Raw genomic sequence first — 20,394 nt, forward strand, 5'->3', positions numbered from 1 at the left:
CAAATTCAGAATCTCCCTCTTGAGAAATCCCAGTTCTCCTTGGAAATAGCCAAGAAATAATTTCGGGATCACATGCTCCCAAAGGGAATCAGTTTTACTTCTCAGCACCCTTGGGGTAGGGGACTGGGCTGAGAGTCAGGTCCTGAAAATCTGTGGCTGCTTGCTGCCAAGTAGTGTCCCTGCTGAAGACGGGTCTTGCACCCATCTGTGACTATGATGCTTGGAGGGTGTCCAGGAACTGGATTTCCACCTACTACTTTATATCCCTCCCATTCAACCCTTGTTTCCCAAATAGCATTCAATCCTCCATTCACCCTCCAGGGTCCTAAAGCGCTCAGATTCTCAGCCACATTCAGGGCTGAATCAAAGCTGTCCCCAAATGTTTCAGCCCTGGCTGTCCTGCCTCAAGTTCAACCTGTGTCTATCATTTCCCCTTTGAAGAGCTGATGTTTGCAGCAACCTAGCTTAGAGGCGACCCAGATGTATTTCCAGTGTAAAATCGGGTGCACTTGGCTGGGACCTTATTCCCTTCTTCCTCATAAGACTGCTTATGCAAACTAACCCTGCTCCACCTGGCCATTAAAAAGGGATGGTCTCTGTTAAGCAAAAGCAGATTGCTCCCCAGGGTAATGGGGGAGGACACGCCCTACGTTTGCATTACTCCCAGAGTGACAGCCTGCTTCCTAATTTGCGTCAGCCTGACTCCAGTGCACAGAAGCAAGGAGCTTCACAGGCTACTGACCCTCCAAATTAAAGGAATAGAAAGAATAAAACGTGGTTCACCAGCCCCGCAGTAGCATCACTGCCTAGCGAGTAGCCAATTCTACTTTATAAACCTGATTTCGAACCCAATAGCTTTCCTTCATGTGTTGAACAACAGAGGTTCTATGTAATCCACAGGCTGTGATCTGAGTATTAAATGCGACTACTTCTATATATTGGTGTTGCTTTATGTATTTCTCTACAGATATGAGAAGCATTTTTTCTATAGAGGTACGCAGGGATGTTTTAAATGATATGGGTACACTTAGCAAACGTACTTCTATGAACTAATACCTCAGTCAACAAATACAGTTTTACATGATGTTTAAAAAACATGTAAGTAGGAGTTTATGCATTTAAAAGAATGCAGTCCCAACTTTGTTTTAGCAAAATAGGAAAATAACACAACTTTGCATATACACATGAATATAATTAATATTCATAATAAGTAAATATTATTATGTATAAATGACAACAATAAATATTATTATATATAAATGATAATAAATATTATAAATACATAAATGATATTTATAATTTTTTATAAATATTACATTTATTATATTTAATTATATATTATAAAATTAACAAAAATAGATATTTATACTATAAATATAATTGTAAAAATTACTGTTTGTATTATAAATAGAATTATAAAAATTATTAATATTTATATTCAAAAAATTGTGCTATTTATATTAATTATTATATACTATACAATATTTAATATAAAATATTTATATTTTTATTTATATGCAAACTTGTGGTTTTTTGTTTTTTTGTTTTGAGATGGAGTCTCACCCTGTTGCCCAGGCTAGAGTACAATGGTGCCATCTCAGCTCACTGCAACCTCCACCTCCTGGGTTCAAGCAATTCTCCTGCCTTAGCCTCTCAAGTAGCTGGGATTACAGGCACACGCCACCATGCCCAGCTAATTTTTTGTATCTTTAGTAGAGACGAGGTTTCACCATGTTGGCCAGGCTGGTCTTGAACTCCTGACCTTGTGATCCACTCGCCTCGGCCTCCCAAAGTGCTGGGATTACAGGTGTGAGCCACCGCACCCAGCCGGCAAAGTTGTGAGATATATATATATATATCTCTCTCTTATCTAGTTGCAAAGAGATTGACGTTATTGCAGCGTCCGGTTCTGCAGTGCAGTACCGCACACTGTCAATCCTGCTGTTGGAAACAGAGTCAGACCCACTGCTGTTTTGTGAAGGGCAGCACAGGTCTGTGTTGCGCAAGCTGACTGGGATGGTTCTGGATGCAGCCTGACAGGTGGCAGAGATGTCCCGTCAGAGGCCAATGGGCCTGCGGAAAGTGCCTCTGTGACTTGAGATTTTCCAGGGAACGCCTGTGGGAAACTGAAGAACAGGACACGTCTCTTCTCAGGAACAGGTGCTGCCTTTTTCTTTGGCCATTGAGGGATAAGACTGATGCACCTGAAAATGTTGTTTGCTTTTTTTATGGCAAGAAACCAGAAACCTTCAGAGTCACCAACAAATCCAATTTGCAGAAAAGATACGTAAGAGAAAAATGAGTAGAGTGTATGATGTGGCACATAAAAGAATACAGCCACGGAAGAGGAATGTATATATGCACTCAGAGCTCATGTATATATCTGCTTGTATATTTTCAAAGGTTATTTAAAATTGCCATAAATAAACTACTAAGGCTTACTTAAATTTAAGCAAATTGGCAGCCTGCTCTGCCAATCGTTTTGTGATGAGCCTGAAGTGGACAAGCAGTTTCTGCCCCTAATGGAGTGTCCTTGGGTAGAGGCTTCTGTATTAGTCTAGAATAAACTTTCTTGCCTTTACCAGAAAACATCTTTCCATCATTCATAACTAGAGGAAAATAAAATGAAATTTGTTTAAAAGACCCAACTGATGTATTTTGCACTACATTGTTTAAAATTGTTCTCTTTCTCCTTCCTCAAGCCTTCTTACAGGTTTTTTACGCCAATCTGGCTAACTCTAGGAACTTTTAATCTTTGTTTCACCATTCTAAATACAAAGTGTGAGGGTTGGGGGTTTGCTTAAATTTAAGTAAGCCTTAGTAGTTTATTTATGGCAATTTTAAATAATCTTTGAAAATATACAAGCAGATATATATAGAGCTCTAAGTGCATATATAACTATTTCATTAAAACTTACATTTTCATATAACTGGCATAAACTTTAGCTAATTATGTAGATGCATCATTAGAATAATGTTGTAGATGCAGTATTTCTGTTTATTAGACAACATGAACTTCACAAGTTTAAAACTTTTAATTGCATGCTGCATTATTATTGTTATACATATTCCAAATAAAAATGGGGTTGAGAACTACGAAAAGGTACTTTCAGAAATGAACAGAATATTGTGCCATTAAAGGAGATGTAACCACTAGTGCAAGCCAGCGTTTCTACTGATGCTCTGTGGATTTCTATTTGGAAGGATTTTAAGAGATTTTCTAGGAAAACTGTGCTCTATGATGACAATGTGGGATACGCTGGATTAAACAATGATTTTTAAAAGTTTTTTTACTGTAGTGTACAGCTCTGAACCTTTAATCCCTAATGTGCAATGGAAATCTCTAAGGGGAAACTGGGGTGTATAGTATTTGCCAATCTTATTTGACCAGATCCTATTAACTCCCAGAAAAGTGTTCAACAGAGCACTTATTTTTTGAAAGGCTGATATATCTGTTAAAATTCTTATTTGTGTATAAAATCTGTGCACCTTTGTGTAAAACTTTCTTAGTAGTGGGTATTATATATCTTTTCTTTTGGTAAATATTAAATAAAAATTTGGGAATGAGAAATAAGAACATCTTGGTTTTAAAAATTATAATGAAACTGTCATCCCTGATGTCCTTGACTCACCTCCTAAACTTTTGTTTTTAAATTCTTGTACTGTTATATAACATTCATTTCATTATATAAATGTTGCTATATTTACAATGGCTACCACTATATGACAATTATTTTAATACTATACACTTATTGTTAATTTTTTAACCTATATAAACTGACAGAAATTATCACTTGGAAATGAATACTTAATTATACATGTGACCACTTGCTTGAGGAAAGGAAGAATTTTCCTTTGAAGATGGGAAATTCAGTCAGATGAACAAGATTGTACATATACAGTAGGATTTGTTTATGATTATTTTCTGAAACCCAGAGAAATCTCAGCAACAGTTGATCATAGATTCTATAGGAACATCACTCAAAGAGTAAATTCCAGAATTCATGTAAAATGCTGGTTCAGAAAAGGTACCACTTTGGTACCAAGACAGTGGCCAATTGCTTTGTGAGTCTGGTGATTGTATTCTATGATTAGTGTTCTATGTTAGAAAAATGTGTGGCTTATGGGTGATACCTTCATGGCTTTCTAACTGTGAGTGTTGCATCTTCACATCTATCCTGCCTTCCTCTGCTCTCCCAGGCTTCTCTTGGAGTCATATGCTTGGATTTCCCTGTGTTCCAGTCTTTGCAGCTGATGGGAGGAAAGTGGGGAAGTACAGAAATGGCCTTCAGGTGACTCTGATTGTCATTCCGTCTCTCTTTCCTTTGAAAAACCCTCTCTGAAACCCAAGCACTCTCTTGATCTCCACTGAGAATGCTGTTTTCAAGTGAGATTCCCATGTTCAAAACACGAGTAATGATAATGATGTTGATAATGACGTGAAGAATGATGTGTCAGAAATCATGGCCAGTGTTGTGAAATAAATGTGATTGAGGGGCTTCCGTTTGCAGTATTACAGTAAGGACTCTGAAAACTTATATGCTGAAAATAGAGTACAAGTGCTGGTTACAATTGGTTTTGGATTTTCAAATTGTGTTATTGAACCTGCAAGAAAATAAGGACTCCTGGATGACGTGAAATGCAGAAATGGAGAGAGATTGTGAAACTCGGAAGCCAGCTCTGCCCTGATTGACTCTGCTGATTCCCTGTGATGTGGAGCTTCCACTCGGAGAGTCCCTTGGCTCAGGGAATAGAAAGCAAATCTAAGTCTTTCTGATGTTGAAAATATAATAGGAGACCCTCAGGTATAGCTGGAAGACCAAAGGGTGTTCTACTCGCAGTGTTGGGAGAATAGACAGACATAGATGTTGATGGAGACATAGTTGCATGCAACTCACAACAGCCAGAGGGTTTCACACTAGTCTGTAGGTGAATTTCTGCCATCTTTGGGGTCCAAAATACCTCAAGCTGATAATTTATTTTTGAAAAGAGGAAGTTTTCTGTTGTTCCAGGCAGATCCTGTAATCTAATGTGTATCTCCTCTAGATGGGTGTACCTTCAAAGCAGAACACAAAGAATTACCATAAGTAAAGTTCCCCAGAACAGAAGTGCAAATATGAAAACTTACAAACAGCTTAGTTTACATGAGAAATTGGAATTCTTATCAGATTCAGACTGTAATAATGAAAAAAAAAAACAGAATAAAAATATGAGTAGGAAACCAAATACTACAGGAACGGCCAAGTAAATGTGAAAATAATCCCAGCCATCACATATCCTTACGAAACGTAATTTGCAAAAAACAAACAAAACAAAATGAACAGATCATTTTAGTGTATTAGTCTGTTTTCTGCTGCTTATAACAGAGTATCTGAAACTGGGTATTTTATAAAGAAAATAAATATACTTCTCACAAATATACCGGTTGAGAAATCCAAGGTCGAGGGGCCACATCTGGCCCTCTTGCTGGTGGGGATTCTGGAGTCCTGATGTGTGCAGGCATCGCCTGGCGAGGGGCTGAGCATGCCATCTCAGGTCACTCTTCCTATAAAGTCACCAGCTCCCCTCCTGTGACAGCCCATTAATCCATTAATTTACAAATGATTAATACAATCACCTCTTAAAGGCCTCACCTACCAATATGACCATATTGATTACATTTCAACATAAGTTTTTGAGGGGACAAATAGTCAAACCATAGTATTTATGAAGTAGAAAAATTAGGCCAAGTAAAAGCTCTGAGATGAAAAAAATGAAAAAATAAGCAAACAAATTGGTGAATATGTATGAAAATTTAAACAATCATCAGTCAACTATGTAAAACAATAATATTTAATTTATGAGGTTTATAAAACAAATGGATAATGACTATGTCTAATTGAAGATTTAAAAAAAAAAACTAAAATACCTAGCAATTCATGTAATTAGAGAGAGAATAATAAATATTAAAGAAGAAGATAAGACTATTACAACTAAATACATACTAAAATTTCTAGAAAGTCTACTAAAATAAAAGCATGAGAAAAAATTAATTAGTATGAAAGCAAGCAAAAAGGGAGAGCAAATGGGGGTACACATAGAAAACACAAGCTAAGATGGTCGAGAGAAATCCAAATAGAGAAGAAACTTCAGGGACTATAAGTAGACTAAACTACCCAATTAAAAGACAAATTCTGAGATTGAATTTAAAGAACAGTCTAACTGCATGCTGTTTGGAAGTGAAAATCTAAAACATAGGAGTCCAAGTCATTTGAAAGAGCAAGTGTGTACCAGCAGCATGTACAATAATTTTCATAGCAGCATTATATATAAAGGCAAAAAGAAAAATGACTCAAAGATCCATCAAGAGGAGAATGGAAAAATCATGGTACATTCATGCAATGGAAAACTATACAGCAATGAAAATGAGTAGACCAGAGCATCATGCCTAAACATAGATGACTCCCAAAAACATAATACAAGCAAAAAAGGAGAGAGAGAGATACAGAACTTGCAACATATAATTCCAATTAAGCATTTGATTTCAGGAAACTGATGTATGTGGCTAAAACTGGAATGCATACATTTATGGTAACTATGAAGAAAAGGGAATGATAAACATAAAATTCAGAAAGTGATTTCCCGTGAAGTGGAGGAAGAAGGTGACATGGGGAAGGGTATATTCTGTGCATTGATCATATTGATGTATTGGTAAATATTCTGTTTCTTAGAGTTGGTAGCACAGATGTTCATGTCATGGTTCTCATTGTGTTATAGGTACACACGTATACATTTCAATGTAATAAAAATCAATTTGAGAGAAATAGAAAGCGGTGAAGACAGCTTCTGGCCTCGATTAGCTTGGAGAATAGTAAGCAGAAAGACAAGTTAGCAAGTTTTTACACTTCATCTTCACAGCAGATTAATAACTTACATGCTAGCCTAATTTTTACTGATTTGTTAGCTGATGGTAAGTGTGCTTAAGTGATCATTAAGTACTAATTAGGTACTAATTAAGTCCTGATGGGATTTTAAGCAGGTCTGACCAACCATAGGATCCTTGATATCTGTATCATATGACACTATTGGATAGAGCTTTGATCTTTTAATCTGCGCAGTTTAACATTTTCTCTTGCTCTGAATTATTTGTTCATTGCCTCCCCTATTAGTTTAAAAATGTCTGAATAGCACAGAAAGTGGCGGGAAGGCACTTTCTTCCGTAGGGTACAAGGAACACTTCTCGGTGGCATGTTTTTTTGTTTTTTTTTTTATACCACAGGTAACCCATCTCCCCAACCTTAAACCTTACCTTCCCCTCAGTGGCATTCTTCCCGCTTTCGGGCACTACTGGCGGGTCCAAAATGCACCCTGAGTTCGTCTGAAAAGCACATGCATAGCACAGAGCAGGTCTTATTCTTTTTTATATATCTTCCAACTTTTTATTTAAATGGATTTTATTGTTCCATTTATCTATCCATATGTAGATATATGAATATGAACACACACAAACACACACAAACGCTTCAGACTTTACAAAACTAAAAGCAAAGCCTACTCATTACTTTAAGGCTTCAAATATTAAAATGGACAGTGTGATGGTATGTATATAGAATAATACACTCATCTCTCTCTCTCTCTCTTTTTTTTTTTTTTATTTTTTTTTTTTGACTCTTTCATAAACATTGTGTTTGAAACACTGAAGCAGCTTTGCAGAGAGAAAGAGCTTTTAATGGTCATCGTCTTATCAGTGGGAGTGGTAAGAAAGAGCTCATTATTTCTAATTGAAAGTAAAATGAAAAAAGGTCTAAGCTTTGGATTTTTCAGGAGTATCTTTCTAATTTTCAGTACAACACATAATACACAGCAGTTATAGAAACTGGAGAAAACAACTCCCATTTCTTGAGGCTGCTGCATTTTAGTGTGAAGGGGGGAGCTCTGGTGAAAGCTCTGGGCTTGAGGGATTCTTTCCTGATTGGGTGCAGGCAGAGTTGATGGCTGCCTGTGGGATGTGATTTTAGGCTCATCGTTTGCAATGCACTTTACACATGGTTACCAGAGACTGACGTGACAAGGCCCCAGTGGCCCCTGAAAGCACATGCACCAGACTGCTTTGCAGATTCTGGCCTCTACTCAATAGACTTGAGATTCTTTATATATATGCAAAAAGACAGAATGTTATTTTCAGAGCTTTTGTTAACATTAGGGTAGCCATATAATATATTGTCCAACTTGGAATTTTTTGGGTGAGTGACAGGGTTATTAATAATTTTGCCAAGGTAATGGCACCTAGGGGATCCTGAGTAAAACTCACTGGTCATCTCCTCTGGACCTTCTACCCTTGGCATCTCAACCAAGGTTATTGGATCACCTTTGAAGGCACAGACCTTAAGGAAATTCTTCCTGTTTTGTTTTCCTTGAGGTTGGTGTACTTTAACTAGTTTATGTAACTTGCAGTATGGGGTTTCATTAAAATATTGCTAAAGAGAAAATCAGTCTGTGTATATGTATTTATTCTCAGGATAATGTAATTTTATTTAAAAAAAAAAACCTTGATATGTTTCATCGTTGGTTGCATTTTCAGTAGAATTTTGCTAGAATTTATTCAGTGTAAGCACAGTGAAGATGTATGTCATTGAATGTATCTCTGGGAAAAGAAACTATTTTTGTATGTTCATGTGTAGACAAATGACTTATTATGCCAGGGAAGAGTGCTTCAACCCACAAGAACAACCACACCTACAGGAATGTGGAAACCATGTTTTCCAGCCTGTGACCTGGCCTTCTCTTGTGTTTGCAGCGTCAATTGCAGCCACCTGCAACGATCCAGGTATGCCTCAAAATGGCACCCGCTATGGAGACAGCAGAGAGGCTGGAGACACCATCACATTCCAGTGTGACCCTGGCTATCAGCTCCAAGGACAAGCCAAAATCACCTGTGTGCAGCTGAATAACCGGTTCTTTTGGCAACCAGACCCTCCTACATGCATAGGTATCAGCCAACAGAACTTAGAAATTTTATATTCAGGAATGGATGCATGTTGTCGTTTAAATTGCTCCATAAATGTATTATTCCTTCAGAAATATTTCTCAAGCGTTTCTTTCATGTTCACTGGCTCTCTGAGACTCCTGAAATGTTATTGTAAACCTTTAAACTTTATTTAATTAGGTGGGATAAAGGAAGTCATCCCTTTAATGTACGGTAATTGACATTTACCGTACATTTCCTACCCTTAACAAATGTTATTTAAACATGGATCAATCAAATTACTGTAATTTAAAATTCTAGGCAGCTCAAAATTTATAACCCTACCATTGCTATTCTGATTTTTTAATATAGAAACATGACCTGAAGCAAAACCTACTCACTAAAAGTACTTTCTCTTTTTAGATGTTTTTCCCCTATAATATTAGTACATTTAAAATAGAATTCTGAAAACTAGAAATTACACTGTTTGTATTAAAATGAAGATAAAAGGAGGTTTGTTTCTGCAATTTATTAACGTTTTATAGTCTGACCTTATTAAAAGGATAACAAATGATTTTGCAGACTTTGGCTTGAATAGCCACCTGAGACAATTTATCACAAATATGGTTTTAGGCTAATATATATTTTATGTAAAATAGTAATTTCAGGTAGATGGTCTCTTCATTCAATAAAATATTTTACCATGAAATTCCTACTTAGAGTATATCATCTTAGTTTTGAAAATAAACTCTACTGAACTTTATTATTTTAAGGAACTATCACAGTTTAGTACTTCTTTACAATCTGTCTGAAAAATGTAAAATTTAATTGATGTGTGAAGAGAGAAAGTGATCATGAAATGGGTAAACCGTTTTGCAGAGGATGACCTTGGGGAGGATTTGTGGTTTGAAATGGTTTTGATTGTTGTGTACACAGCAGTGGTAAAATTCTCAGTGGTCTTGGGGAGCTATGATACAGCATTCTTGCTTATGGCAAACCACTTATCCCAGTTGTGAAGACACATGAAGTTGGATAGCTGTGCTTGTTAGCATTCTCAGCCTTGTCGGAGAGCAATCTATGTTGGTTTAATGTTTGATGCTGCATTTACTTTTCATAACGTCTGAGAGCCCAGTCACGCATTTTTACTCACGCTGAGTCATCAGAAGGCACGCTGAGTCATCAGAAGACTGGAGAGATTTCGGCGTGTTTCTTTTTTAAAGTGGAGTGATTGCCTATAAATGTGGCAATCATTTTAAACCAATGGCCTATTTTTGCATTAGGAAAGGTTTTTTTTTTTTTTCTTCCGTTTTGCATGTTTTAGGCTCATGGAGGAATACATTAAAAAGCGATATAACTATGAGTTAATCCCTTAAAAGTAATTCATTAATTTATATTAATTTGAACATGCAAATATAAAATTTGGCCATCTCCTAATTAATCTACAAACAAGTCGATCTTTTGTTAGATCATCTCTTAGTTATTTTATTTTGACCAGCAACTACGTAATCCAAAGCGCACCAAAAGCTAAATAAATAACTCTGTCTCTACCTTGAATATCAGTTTCAAGGACAAGCTGAAATCACTTGCAGGCAAATGGATAATCAATTATTTTGGCAATCAGACCCGCCTACATGCATAGGTATTATGTAACAGAAAAATGGAGAATACGTAATTGGAAATAAATTAACATTATATTTTTATTACATTGCAATTTTCTATTTTTTAGGAATGAGGTTTATGTCCTCTGTGACAAGCTTGCCCATTAGGGCATGAGTGAATCGTAATTAGCACTTATGTAAATTCTGTTTCAAAGATTCAAAACACTTTTTAATTTTTTTAACCTTTTTTCACATTAAAGGGTAATGCATTTTACTGAAGACATTTTATAAAGTATGTTAAAGAGGAGAAAACATTGTCATCTTTTACCTGGAGACAATTACAATTAATATAGACATTTATAAATAATTTCGTAATTATGTATATGTAATGTATTTTAAAATGTTTTCGGCTGGGCGTGGTGGCTCACACCTGTAATCCCAGCACTTAAGGAGGCCGAGGCGGCCAGATCACTTGAGGTCAGAAATTTGAGACCAGCCTGGGCAATATGGTGAAACCCTATCTCTACTAAAAATACAAACATTAGCCAGGTGTGGTGGTGCACGCCTGTGATCCCAGCTACTCGGGAGGCTGAAGCATGAGAATTGCTTGAACCTGGAAGGCAGACGTTGCAGTGAACCAGGATCGCGCCACTGCACTCCAGCCTGTGCAACAGAGTGAGACTCTGTCTCAAAAAAAAAAAGTTTTAAAATGACAGCATCCTGCATGACTATTTTGTAAATTGCACTTTTTACTTACCAGTACATGGTGTGTATATTTTGTGTTACTATGTATTTTCTACTAATTTTTAATGACTAAATCCTACCTCTTTAGAAGGCACCACTACACCACCAATGCCACTCTCTAGTGTCTATTTGTTTGAATCTACCAATAATGATTTTTCAGGTCCCTTATTATTGTATAATTAAGTTGTTTTAACCTTTTCCCTATTCTGAAGATACCTGCAATGAGCACCCATGTTGCAAAATAAATCATGATTATTGACAAATGACATATTTCTACAAACTTGCATATTTCTAGGACTTTTTAAACATGTTTTTGTTTCGTTTTGTTTTTGAGGTGGAGTCTCGCTGTGTCACCGAGGCTGGAGTGCAGGGGCATGATTTCAGCTCACTGCAACCTTGCAACCTCCACCTTCCAGGTTCGAGCAATTCTCCTGCCTCAGCCTCCCACGTAGCTGGGATTACAGGAGCCCACTACCACGCCCGGCTAATTTTTTAAATATTTTTAGTAGAGACGGGTTTTTACTATGTTGGCCAGGCTGGTCTCAAACTCCTGACCTCGTGATCTGCCTGCCTCAGACTTCCAAAGTGCTGGGATTACAGGTGTGAGCCATCGCGCCCGGCCCATTTTTAAAATCACTTTCAGAGCAGTCACACAGATTTACCTTGCCATCAACCATAAATATTTATTAATATTTTCTCTGACTCAGAGAACACACCACACATGATAGATCTTAAGCCACAGAGTGATGATGTCTTGTTTTAATTGGCATTTTAAATTAATAATAAGGTCGAACTTTTTTTTCATAAGCTTATTGGCTGTTTGAATTTGTTCTTTCCTGATTGATCAGCTAACTTACTTTTTTCCTTTTCATTATCAGTGTATATTTACTCATTACTGGCTCTCTCTCTCTTTCTTTCTCTTTCATAAAATATCTTAACCTCTCACCTGTTGTGTGTGACAACATTTATTTTCAACACCTGCCATTTGCAGTTGCTTTTTCTTGAGTGTTGGGTGGATGCCTCACTTTTTTTTGCTGTTATTGTTGCATCCGAAATGACTCCTACCATAAAGGCTCTTCTGTTTAGCTTTTTGACTTAGTCTAGAAGGAGAATTCTGTAGACCAAAGGACACTGATGACTTTTTTTTTTGAGACAGGGCCTTGCTCTGTCTCCTAGGCTGGAGTGCAGTGGTGGGATCTTGGCTCACTGCAGCCTCTGCTCCCAGGTTCAAGCGATTCTCCTGCCTCAACCTCCTGAGTAGCTGGGATTATAGGCGTGCGCCACCAAGCCCAGCTATTTTTTGTATTTTTAGTAGAGGTGAGGTTTTGCCATGTTAGCCAGGCTGGTCTCGAACTCCTGCCCTCAGATGATCCACCCACCTTGGCCTCCCAAAGTGCTGGGATTACAAGCGTGAGCCACCATGTTCGGCTTCAACTTCCTTATTCTGAGTAAAGTGTCCCTAAACAGTCTTCATTTTCTTATGTAGCCTGCAATTGCTCTTCCCCAAGTCCAAATTGCAAAACACTCTGAAAAGCCAAAATGTACCCTAGGTTTGCAGAAATTCATTTAAGGACAACAGACTGTCCTGACATAAAGGTGTCTATTTAGAAAATATTTATCACACCCAACGGTGTGAACATTCACATGTTTTAATGCAGAAATGTAGATGGGTCGGTCTCATTAAGGACCGCAGCTTCAAACCCTGATGGTGAAGGAGCTGCTACATATGTATGTTTGCTATTTAGCATAGTGGCTAAAGGTTTAAATAAGGGGTTGGTGGGTTGAAAGGAATAGGTGGATTTATTCCTTCTGGAGAATTTCCTAGCATCTCTGAGTTGCATTTTTTACTATTCTAATCCTTTCCAAAATATTTTGCAAGATAATTAAAACCTAAGAAAACGAACATGAAGAATACCAGACCAACCGAGAGAACCAACAAGGCCAGGCAGCACTCCTTAATTCCACTTTCAGCTTTCAAGTCACCTCGTTTGAAAGCGCCTCCTGGGATCTGTGTGACTAAGACAGCGTTTCCCCTGTGTGTCTTTTAAATCAATATTTGAATCATATCCCTGAACTGTTCCTGCTGGTAGCACCCTGTAGACAGTGCCCTGCATCTGTCATTTTTCATCTTTCAAAACCTGTATGGAGTAGAATCTTCTAGACCTTCAGGTACCTTCTTTCTCTGCATCAGCTCTCCTTCCTCATCGGTCCACGCGTGCACTTCTCCACACTGTCAGCAGCATGATTCCGAGGAGGCCCTGCCCTGTGAGAGCTGAGGGGACAATTTCTTCTGCACAATTCTTTTTTTTTTTTTTTTAAAAGCATACTGGGGAAAATCAAGTTTTAATCTTTTTCTGTAAAAATTATATTACTCTTGAAAGTATATCTGTAGAATTTATTATTATAAATATTTTCTGCAATAGCATTCAGAGTTTGCATTCAATTAGGCTGTGAGAGTATAACAAAAACTACTGGACTTAGTTGTATTTCTTATTATAAAAATTAAGTTTTCAGAAATGTTAAGTAAGTATTTAAAGACACCCTCATTATTGAAAATTGTGAAGCATGGGTCTTCATCTTCCTTCATCTTATTTACAAAACAAATCTCCTTTTGTGTAGGGGAAAAAATCAGCAATTAAGACATTTTCTTTCCTACGTATTTTTTAATGCATATATGACCAATAGGAATGAAATAAGACATATAACTTAAGGGGAAGACTATGATGTAACTGTAGTCACACTTTAAAACAACTTGGTGACAAACCACAATATTTGATATAAACAACTTTTAAACCCAGCATATTATGTGTCTAAAATGTGTATACTTACAAATTCTGCAGTGTTTTCACACCTTCCCTGAGATGAGAGGTTTAGGAGAAACCTTATCTCACAAATAAAACAATCCTAAAATCTTTCCAATTCAAGAACAAAAATTGGCTTGCCTGTTAACCACATTGAGCTACATAATTACTGCCTTGCTAATATAAATGTAAACACATTTAATTCAAAATTGATGACTTCAAACACAAACTAAATTTATTGTTTTCCTATATAGTGGTTCTTTCTAATAATATACCAAGCATTATGATCAAATGATATTTCCAGACAGTAATGCTCCAACTCAGCTCTTTACTGATACGTATACTTAGAGGTCACTTAAACTTTTGGGGTCTGTTTTGCCACTTTGAAATATGCGGAAAGTAATTCAAGCCTTCCATACACCAGAGGACTGGGAGAATGTGAAAGGCCATGTTTTCATGCACCCAGTTGCCATTTCCTGCATACTTATTCCGATCCAGAAACCGCCTAGACATCAGGGATAAAACAGTGAACAGGAGCCAGATGATCACTGTACCACATGAAGCAGGCACTCAAGAAGAAATAGACAATGATTTTATAAACTATAAGAAATAGCAAAAGAATGAACATGGCCATAAAATGATGACCATGGGATTTTTTTATTCAAGTGTTTTCCTGTTTGTTCCTATGTGTGCACGTTGGCAGGTGTAGGGATTAAGTCATCTTTCATTTAATTGAGAAAATTTTAAATTACAGGAAAGAAATTTTATGTGCCAGAAGTTTGAAAATTCTCTTTGAAAATGGGGTGGAATATTATGTAAAATTCATTAACAATTACATGAAAAATGTACAGGGTTCCTGGGTCTTACAGTTTTATCTGGATAATTGATAACCAACACACAATCTCTTTGATGGGGAAAAAATGCTGATGAACAAGCTCTTTTTCTTAAAGAATTCTGTGATGTCTCATTCTACACTGACTGGCAGGCATTCTTCTCTCTCCTAACTTTGTCTCTGTAACTTTCATTCTGTGACAGCTGCTTGTGGAGGGAATCTGACGGGCCCAGCAGGTGTTATTTTATCACCCAACTACCCACAGCCATATCCTCCTGGGAAGGAATGTGACTGGAGAGTAAAAGTGAACCCAGACTTTGTCATTGCTTTGATATTCAAAAGGTACTGTCTCTTGCAGAAGTCCTCTTTTTAGTAGGATTTTTAATGCCATACCTAAAAATTACTTCTTTTATGACCTCATAGTCTCCAGTGTTATATCTAGGTAAGCACTAGATTTTGTGTCTAATGGAGACTACACCAGACTGTAAAATGACATAAATGGGAATATATTATTTTGCTTTGGAAGCATTCTACTTATGTTAAGATGCACATGAATTATCTTTAAATACTGTTTATCTTGCACACAATGTGTTCCCTATGAGAAGGCTTAACTTACAGAATGTTCAATAAAAATAATAAAAATATGGTATGGAGACACTTGGTGTAATTTCTCATCAGTGCCTCCTGTCGCTCTCAATGCATGATAGTGAATTCCTTTCCACAGCACATCCTGACGTTCCTGAGGGTAGCACTGCTAATATCATTACAATAATTCAGACTTAATAGGGCCTTGAAAATGAAACTTTCCCCAAATGTGGTTGCTGTAAAGTCTGAGTTACTAGATTTCAGTCCTAAAAATATGCTAACTTGTTCTTACTAGACTAGAGGGTGGAAGGTCAAATACTGTGGCCACTTTATGATAATAAACTCTTTAAATAATTATAGTATTAGGATATAGTATATGATAATTACTTTTTATGGAATCCAAAGATCTTTTCTAACTTTAGACTTTGACTTTTGAACTAAATGAATGTAATATTTGCGAAGGTGAGTTATTCTGTAGACTTTCCTATTGACTTTTCAGCTATCCAGGGCAAGTGCCTGGGATTAGAGTTTTTAATCTGTCAATGGAGCGAGTTTCCTTTTCTAGAGATCTTTATGTCAATATTCAAGGCCTGAATGTGTTTACGTTCCCTCACTTTCTCCCCCTGATGAGATCTGAGTCAGGAGAATTTTACATTTCTATGATTCTGAATCTTAAGTAGATTGATAATCATCTTTTCCTGAATTTACTAAACTGCCACAAATTTACCAAATGTTTCTCAGCTATTACAGAAAAACAGTGAACACTCACTGGCTATATTTTTTAGATATCTTTGTGGGTTTTGTTAATGTTAAATTCTAGCAGCATCTTCCTTAAAATTAGGAGGCACCTCTGGTTTCAAGATATAAGTGGATTAACAAGTGAAGCCAGGTGTGATGGTTCATGCCTGTAATCTCAGCACTTCAGGAGGCCAAGATGGGGAGCACTTGAGTTCAGAAGTTTGAGACCATGCAATGAGCTATAATAGTGTCTAGTCTGGGCAACAGAGCAAGACCTTATCTTAAAAAAAAAAAAAAAAAAAAAAAAAGGAAAAGAAAAGGAAAGGAAAGGAAAGGAAAGGAAAGGAAAGAAGGAAAGGAAGACAGGAAGACAGAAAGAAGAGAAAGAAAAGAAAACAAAAGAAAGAGAGAGAGAGAAAGAAAGAGAAAGAAAGAAAAAGAAAGAAAGAAAGAAAGAAAGAAAGAAAGAAAGAAAGAAAGAAAGAAAGAAAGAAAGAGAAAGAAAGAAAGAATTGAAAGTGAACACAGAACCTCGTTAGTAAGAGTTTCCTCCTTCCCATAAAGTGCAACTCTTTTGATGATATGCATATTTAAGGCATTTTGTGCAAGGACTTTTCACTGTGTTTTATCCACCCCTCTGGAAGTTTGAAACAGATAATCTCAAAGCCTTTCCCAACCTATAGATTGTATGACTCACTACCTGACCCAATGTCTCAGAAACTTCAGAAATCTGTGAAAATCAGTGACTTCTCTGATCTGGAGTTTGCGTGTGATCAAGTGGACATCTTCCTGGGAAGTAGTGAGGAGGGAGAGGCCAGAATCCTGTTTGGGGATGAGGATGTCCAGCTTCCCAAACAGGAGGCTGGTGCTGATGAGGGCTGGCCAGGATGCACTGTCAGGATGATGGCAGATTCAGGTGTGCTTTTTGTGGGAGAGTGGGAGTCTGTCATTACTGATGATAAAGGCAAAGAATCAAACGACCTGAAGGACATATGCACTTCCAGGCTCATTCAGGGCTGTGGGTCTTCAGAAAGAGGATGTTCCATCAAATTTCCCTGTGGACTATGGGGCTCACACATTGGGGTTCAAATCAAATTTGGCTGAAACACTGAGTCAGGCTGTGGCATGCTATTAGAGCTTAGAGATACGTGCAGCTGGCAGAGGTAGCAATAAGGAGTTAACCAAAGGAACCATAATTAATTATAAATTTCACTCCAGACTTCTACTCGTGAATTTTGATACAGGCAAAAAAGGAGAGCAGATGGGATATATAGTGTTTTTTTTGTTTGTTTGTTTTCCTGTGTCTGGTAGTATTTGCAGTGTTGAATAAATTACCAATAATGATAATTAACTAAGCCAAATATTGGGGATATGGCATGACCAGATTTTAATAACATCCTTGCAAACACTCTAAATACAGTAATTATTCCAATAAAATTCTACTTAACCCACACCATTCCTGGTAGCCCCTATACCTAGTAACTCCAACCTTTTATTCCTTCTTCATTCTTGACGTCAGTGAACTTGTCAAATAAACAGACTAAGAAACCTTCCTAAATTTCCTTTAATAAGTATATTCAGAATGTGGAGTGAGGGTATCCTTGACCCGAAACAGGACAGCGTGATGCAGGCTGGGCATTGCACGGATGCTGGTGGTCCCACGTCCTCTGGTCCCCTTCATGGTGCAGTGGACCCCTCCAGGAGGGACCTTCTGTTGCTGTTTTATCATCCAAATCTCCAGATCAAGTGGAGCCACTTAGAACATTTTAATGATTACAAAAACAAACAAACCAACAAGCAAAAACCCTGACCTTCTCTGACTCAGTCGTCCTAAATTTCTGCAAACGGAAAGGAAAGGAAGTGGGAGCTTCATAAATTGAGTGCTTTTTAAAGATACATACGAAAAACCTGCTATAGAGAAGAGAAGAGGGAAGGGGTGGCTGCAAGGGATGGGTTTGTTGGTTTGCTTGCTTGTTTGTTTGTTTTTGAAGTGGAGCCGTGCTCTGTCGCCCAGGCTGAAGTACGGGGGCAAGATCTCAACTCACTGGAACCTCTGCCTCCTGGGTTCAAGCGATTCTTCTGCCTCAGCCTCCCGAGCAGCTGGGACTAGAGGCGCGCAACACCTTGCTCAGCTAATTTTTGTATTTTTAGTAGAGACAGGGTTTCACCGTATTGGCCAGGCTGGTCTCGAACTCCTGACCTCATGATCACCCACTTCAGCCTCCCAAAGTGCTGAGATTACAGGCGTGAGCCACCGCACTCGGCCACAACGGACGGTTTTAATACTTCTACTTTATCAGTTTATTCTGTTCACATCAAGATCGTAGACATCTTAACCAAGTTCAGCCTTTCCCTTAGAGTATGCATACTTTTAAAGCTCACAGACTCTATCAGCCTACACATCACCAATGGCAAATACAGCCTAGCCCTTGAGAGCTTTCGGTTTAAATTGTTACCCTCTTTGGGGACTGACTGTATGTTAATATTAGAGGAGAGAGAAATAGAGAAAAATGGAGAAAGTGAGAGAAACAGAAAGGGAGGGAGAGAGAAAGAAACTGGGATATTCAGTGATGGTGAAACATGATGTGAGAAAGATTACTCTGTGCCTTGTAGGGACCATTAATATTGGCTGATTCATCCAAGCAAGTGGAGGCTTTTTTTTTTTTTTTTTTTTTTTTTTTTTTTTTTTTTTTTTGACAAGGTCTTGTTCTGTCTCTCAGACTGGAGTACATGGGTGTGGTGGTGTGGTCACAGCTCACAGCAGTCTCAAACTCCTGGCCTCAGGTGATCCTTCAGCCTCAGCTTCCTGAGTAGCTAGGACTACAAGGGTGCACCACCACACTCCACTAATTTTTGTATTTTTGTACAAACAGGATCTCATTATGTTGCCCAGGCTGGAAAACTGCATTTTTTAAGTAAAATAATGTAAAGGTGTTTTGTTTGTTTGTTTAAAAAAAAACAAAACCTTTAAGAATAGTCAGTAATTCTACTGACTATTCCAATATTTTCAAATTCCAATATTTTCAAAGTTCCCATATTTTCAAAACTAAAAATATTCAGATAAAGATAAAATGTCAGTGGAAATGTATCTCTTTTGAGCTCCATTCTTTTAAACTGCATCTCATTTAGCAAATTAATGGGTACAGGGAAAGGATAGCATAACTCTCTGCTATTATGACTTATTTCCTTTTGACTATGGTCAAAACAATATTGTATTGAACATGATGGTAATTAGGCAAAATACGATTTGTCACAATTGATATATTTTATACTTATTGCTATTTTATTAATATTTTGATTCATATTACATTTAACTTTTGGATTGCCCTAATTGAAAAATTATTCTACAAAAGCAAATAAAATCACTTTGTGCACTCAAAGGCTTACCACTCTGGAAGATAAGGTAAATCTCTATTAGCCGTATGACGTAATTACTATTCTTTTCTTTAGTTTCAACATGGAGCCCAGCTATGACTTCCTACACATCTATGAAGGGGAGGATTCCAACAGCCCTCTCATTGGGAGTTACCAGGGCGCTCAAGCCCCAGAAAGAATAGAGAGTAGCGGAAACAGCCTCTTTCTGGCGTTTCGAAGTGATGCCTCTGTGGGCTTGTCGGGGTTCGCCATTGAATTTAAAGGTACTGTGACTGCCTGAATTTGGGAGGGAATTAATTTGTATCAGGACTGTTTTTATTGTAAGCGTTGCTTTGTAACATCTTGCTTATCTGTTTAATAACCAAATGCTGACCTGTGTCTCCTCCGTCTGGGAAGATACATGTCTCCTCCCTCCCCAGTGAAGATATTCCCAAGGTGCATTTCTACCTTAACTGGAGGAAGAAAGAGAGGAGGACAAACTGTCCAAATTCATGACCATATAAAAATAAATTGTGGTTTGTAAAATAAAGAGTTTGATGACATTTAGTAATTATTTTAAGATGGGTTTTAACATCTTATAATTTGTTTCTTCAAGATGATTAAATGTAAGTACATGAAAATCACAATTTGTTTTTTTTTTTGGAAACGGAGTTTTGCTTCTGTTGCCCAGGCTGGAGTGCAATGGCTCGATCTCAGCTCACTGCAAGCTCCACCTGCCGGATTCAAGCGATTCTCCTGCCTCAGCCTCCCGAGTAACTGGGATTACAGGCACCCGCC

The 20,394-nt window shown here is 37.5% G+C and overlaps 1 protein-coding gene across 1 annotated transcript in view; it reads left to right on the forward strand.

Moving 5' to 3' along the window:
• The window catches only part of CSMD1 (CUB and Sushi multiple domains 1), a 1,215,136-nt gene that overhangs the window by 887,545 nt on the left and 307,197 nt on the right, over positions 1 to 20,394 (forward strand). The window contains exons 25-27 of the mRNA XM_017887857.1: positions 8,777 to 8,968; positions 15,123 to 15,261; positions 19,693 to 19,880. Of these exons, the coding sequence (XP_017743346.1) occupies positions 8,777 to 8,968; positions 15,123 to 15,261; positions 19,693 to 19,880 (519 nt within the window). The remainder of the gene's footprint in view (positions 1 to 8,776; positions 8,969 to 15,122; positions 15,262 to 19,692; positions 19,881 to 20,394) is intronic.

Source organism: Rhinopithecus bieti, unplaced genomic scaffold (assembly GCF_001698545.2).
Source record: "Rhinopithecus bieti isolate Rb0 unplaced genomic scaffold, ASM169854v2 scaffold_15838, whole genome shotgun sequence".
NCBI lineage: Eukaryota > Metazoa > Chordata > Mammalia > Primates > Cercopithecidae > Rhinopithecus > Rhinopithecus bieti.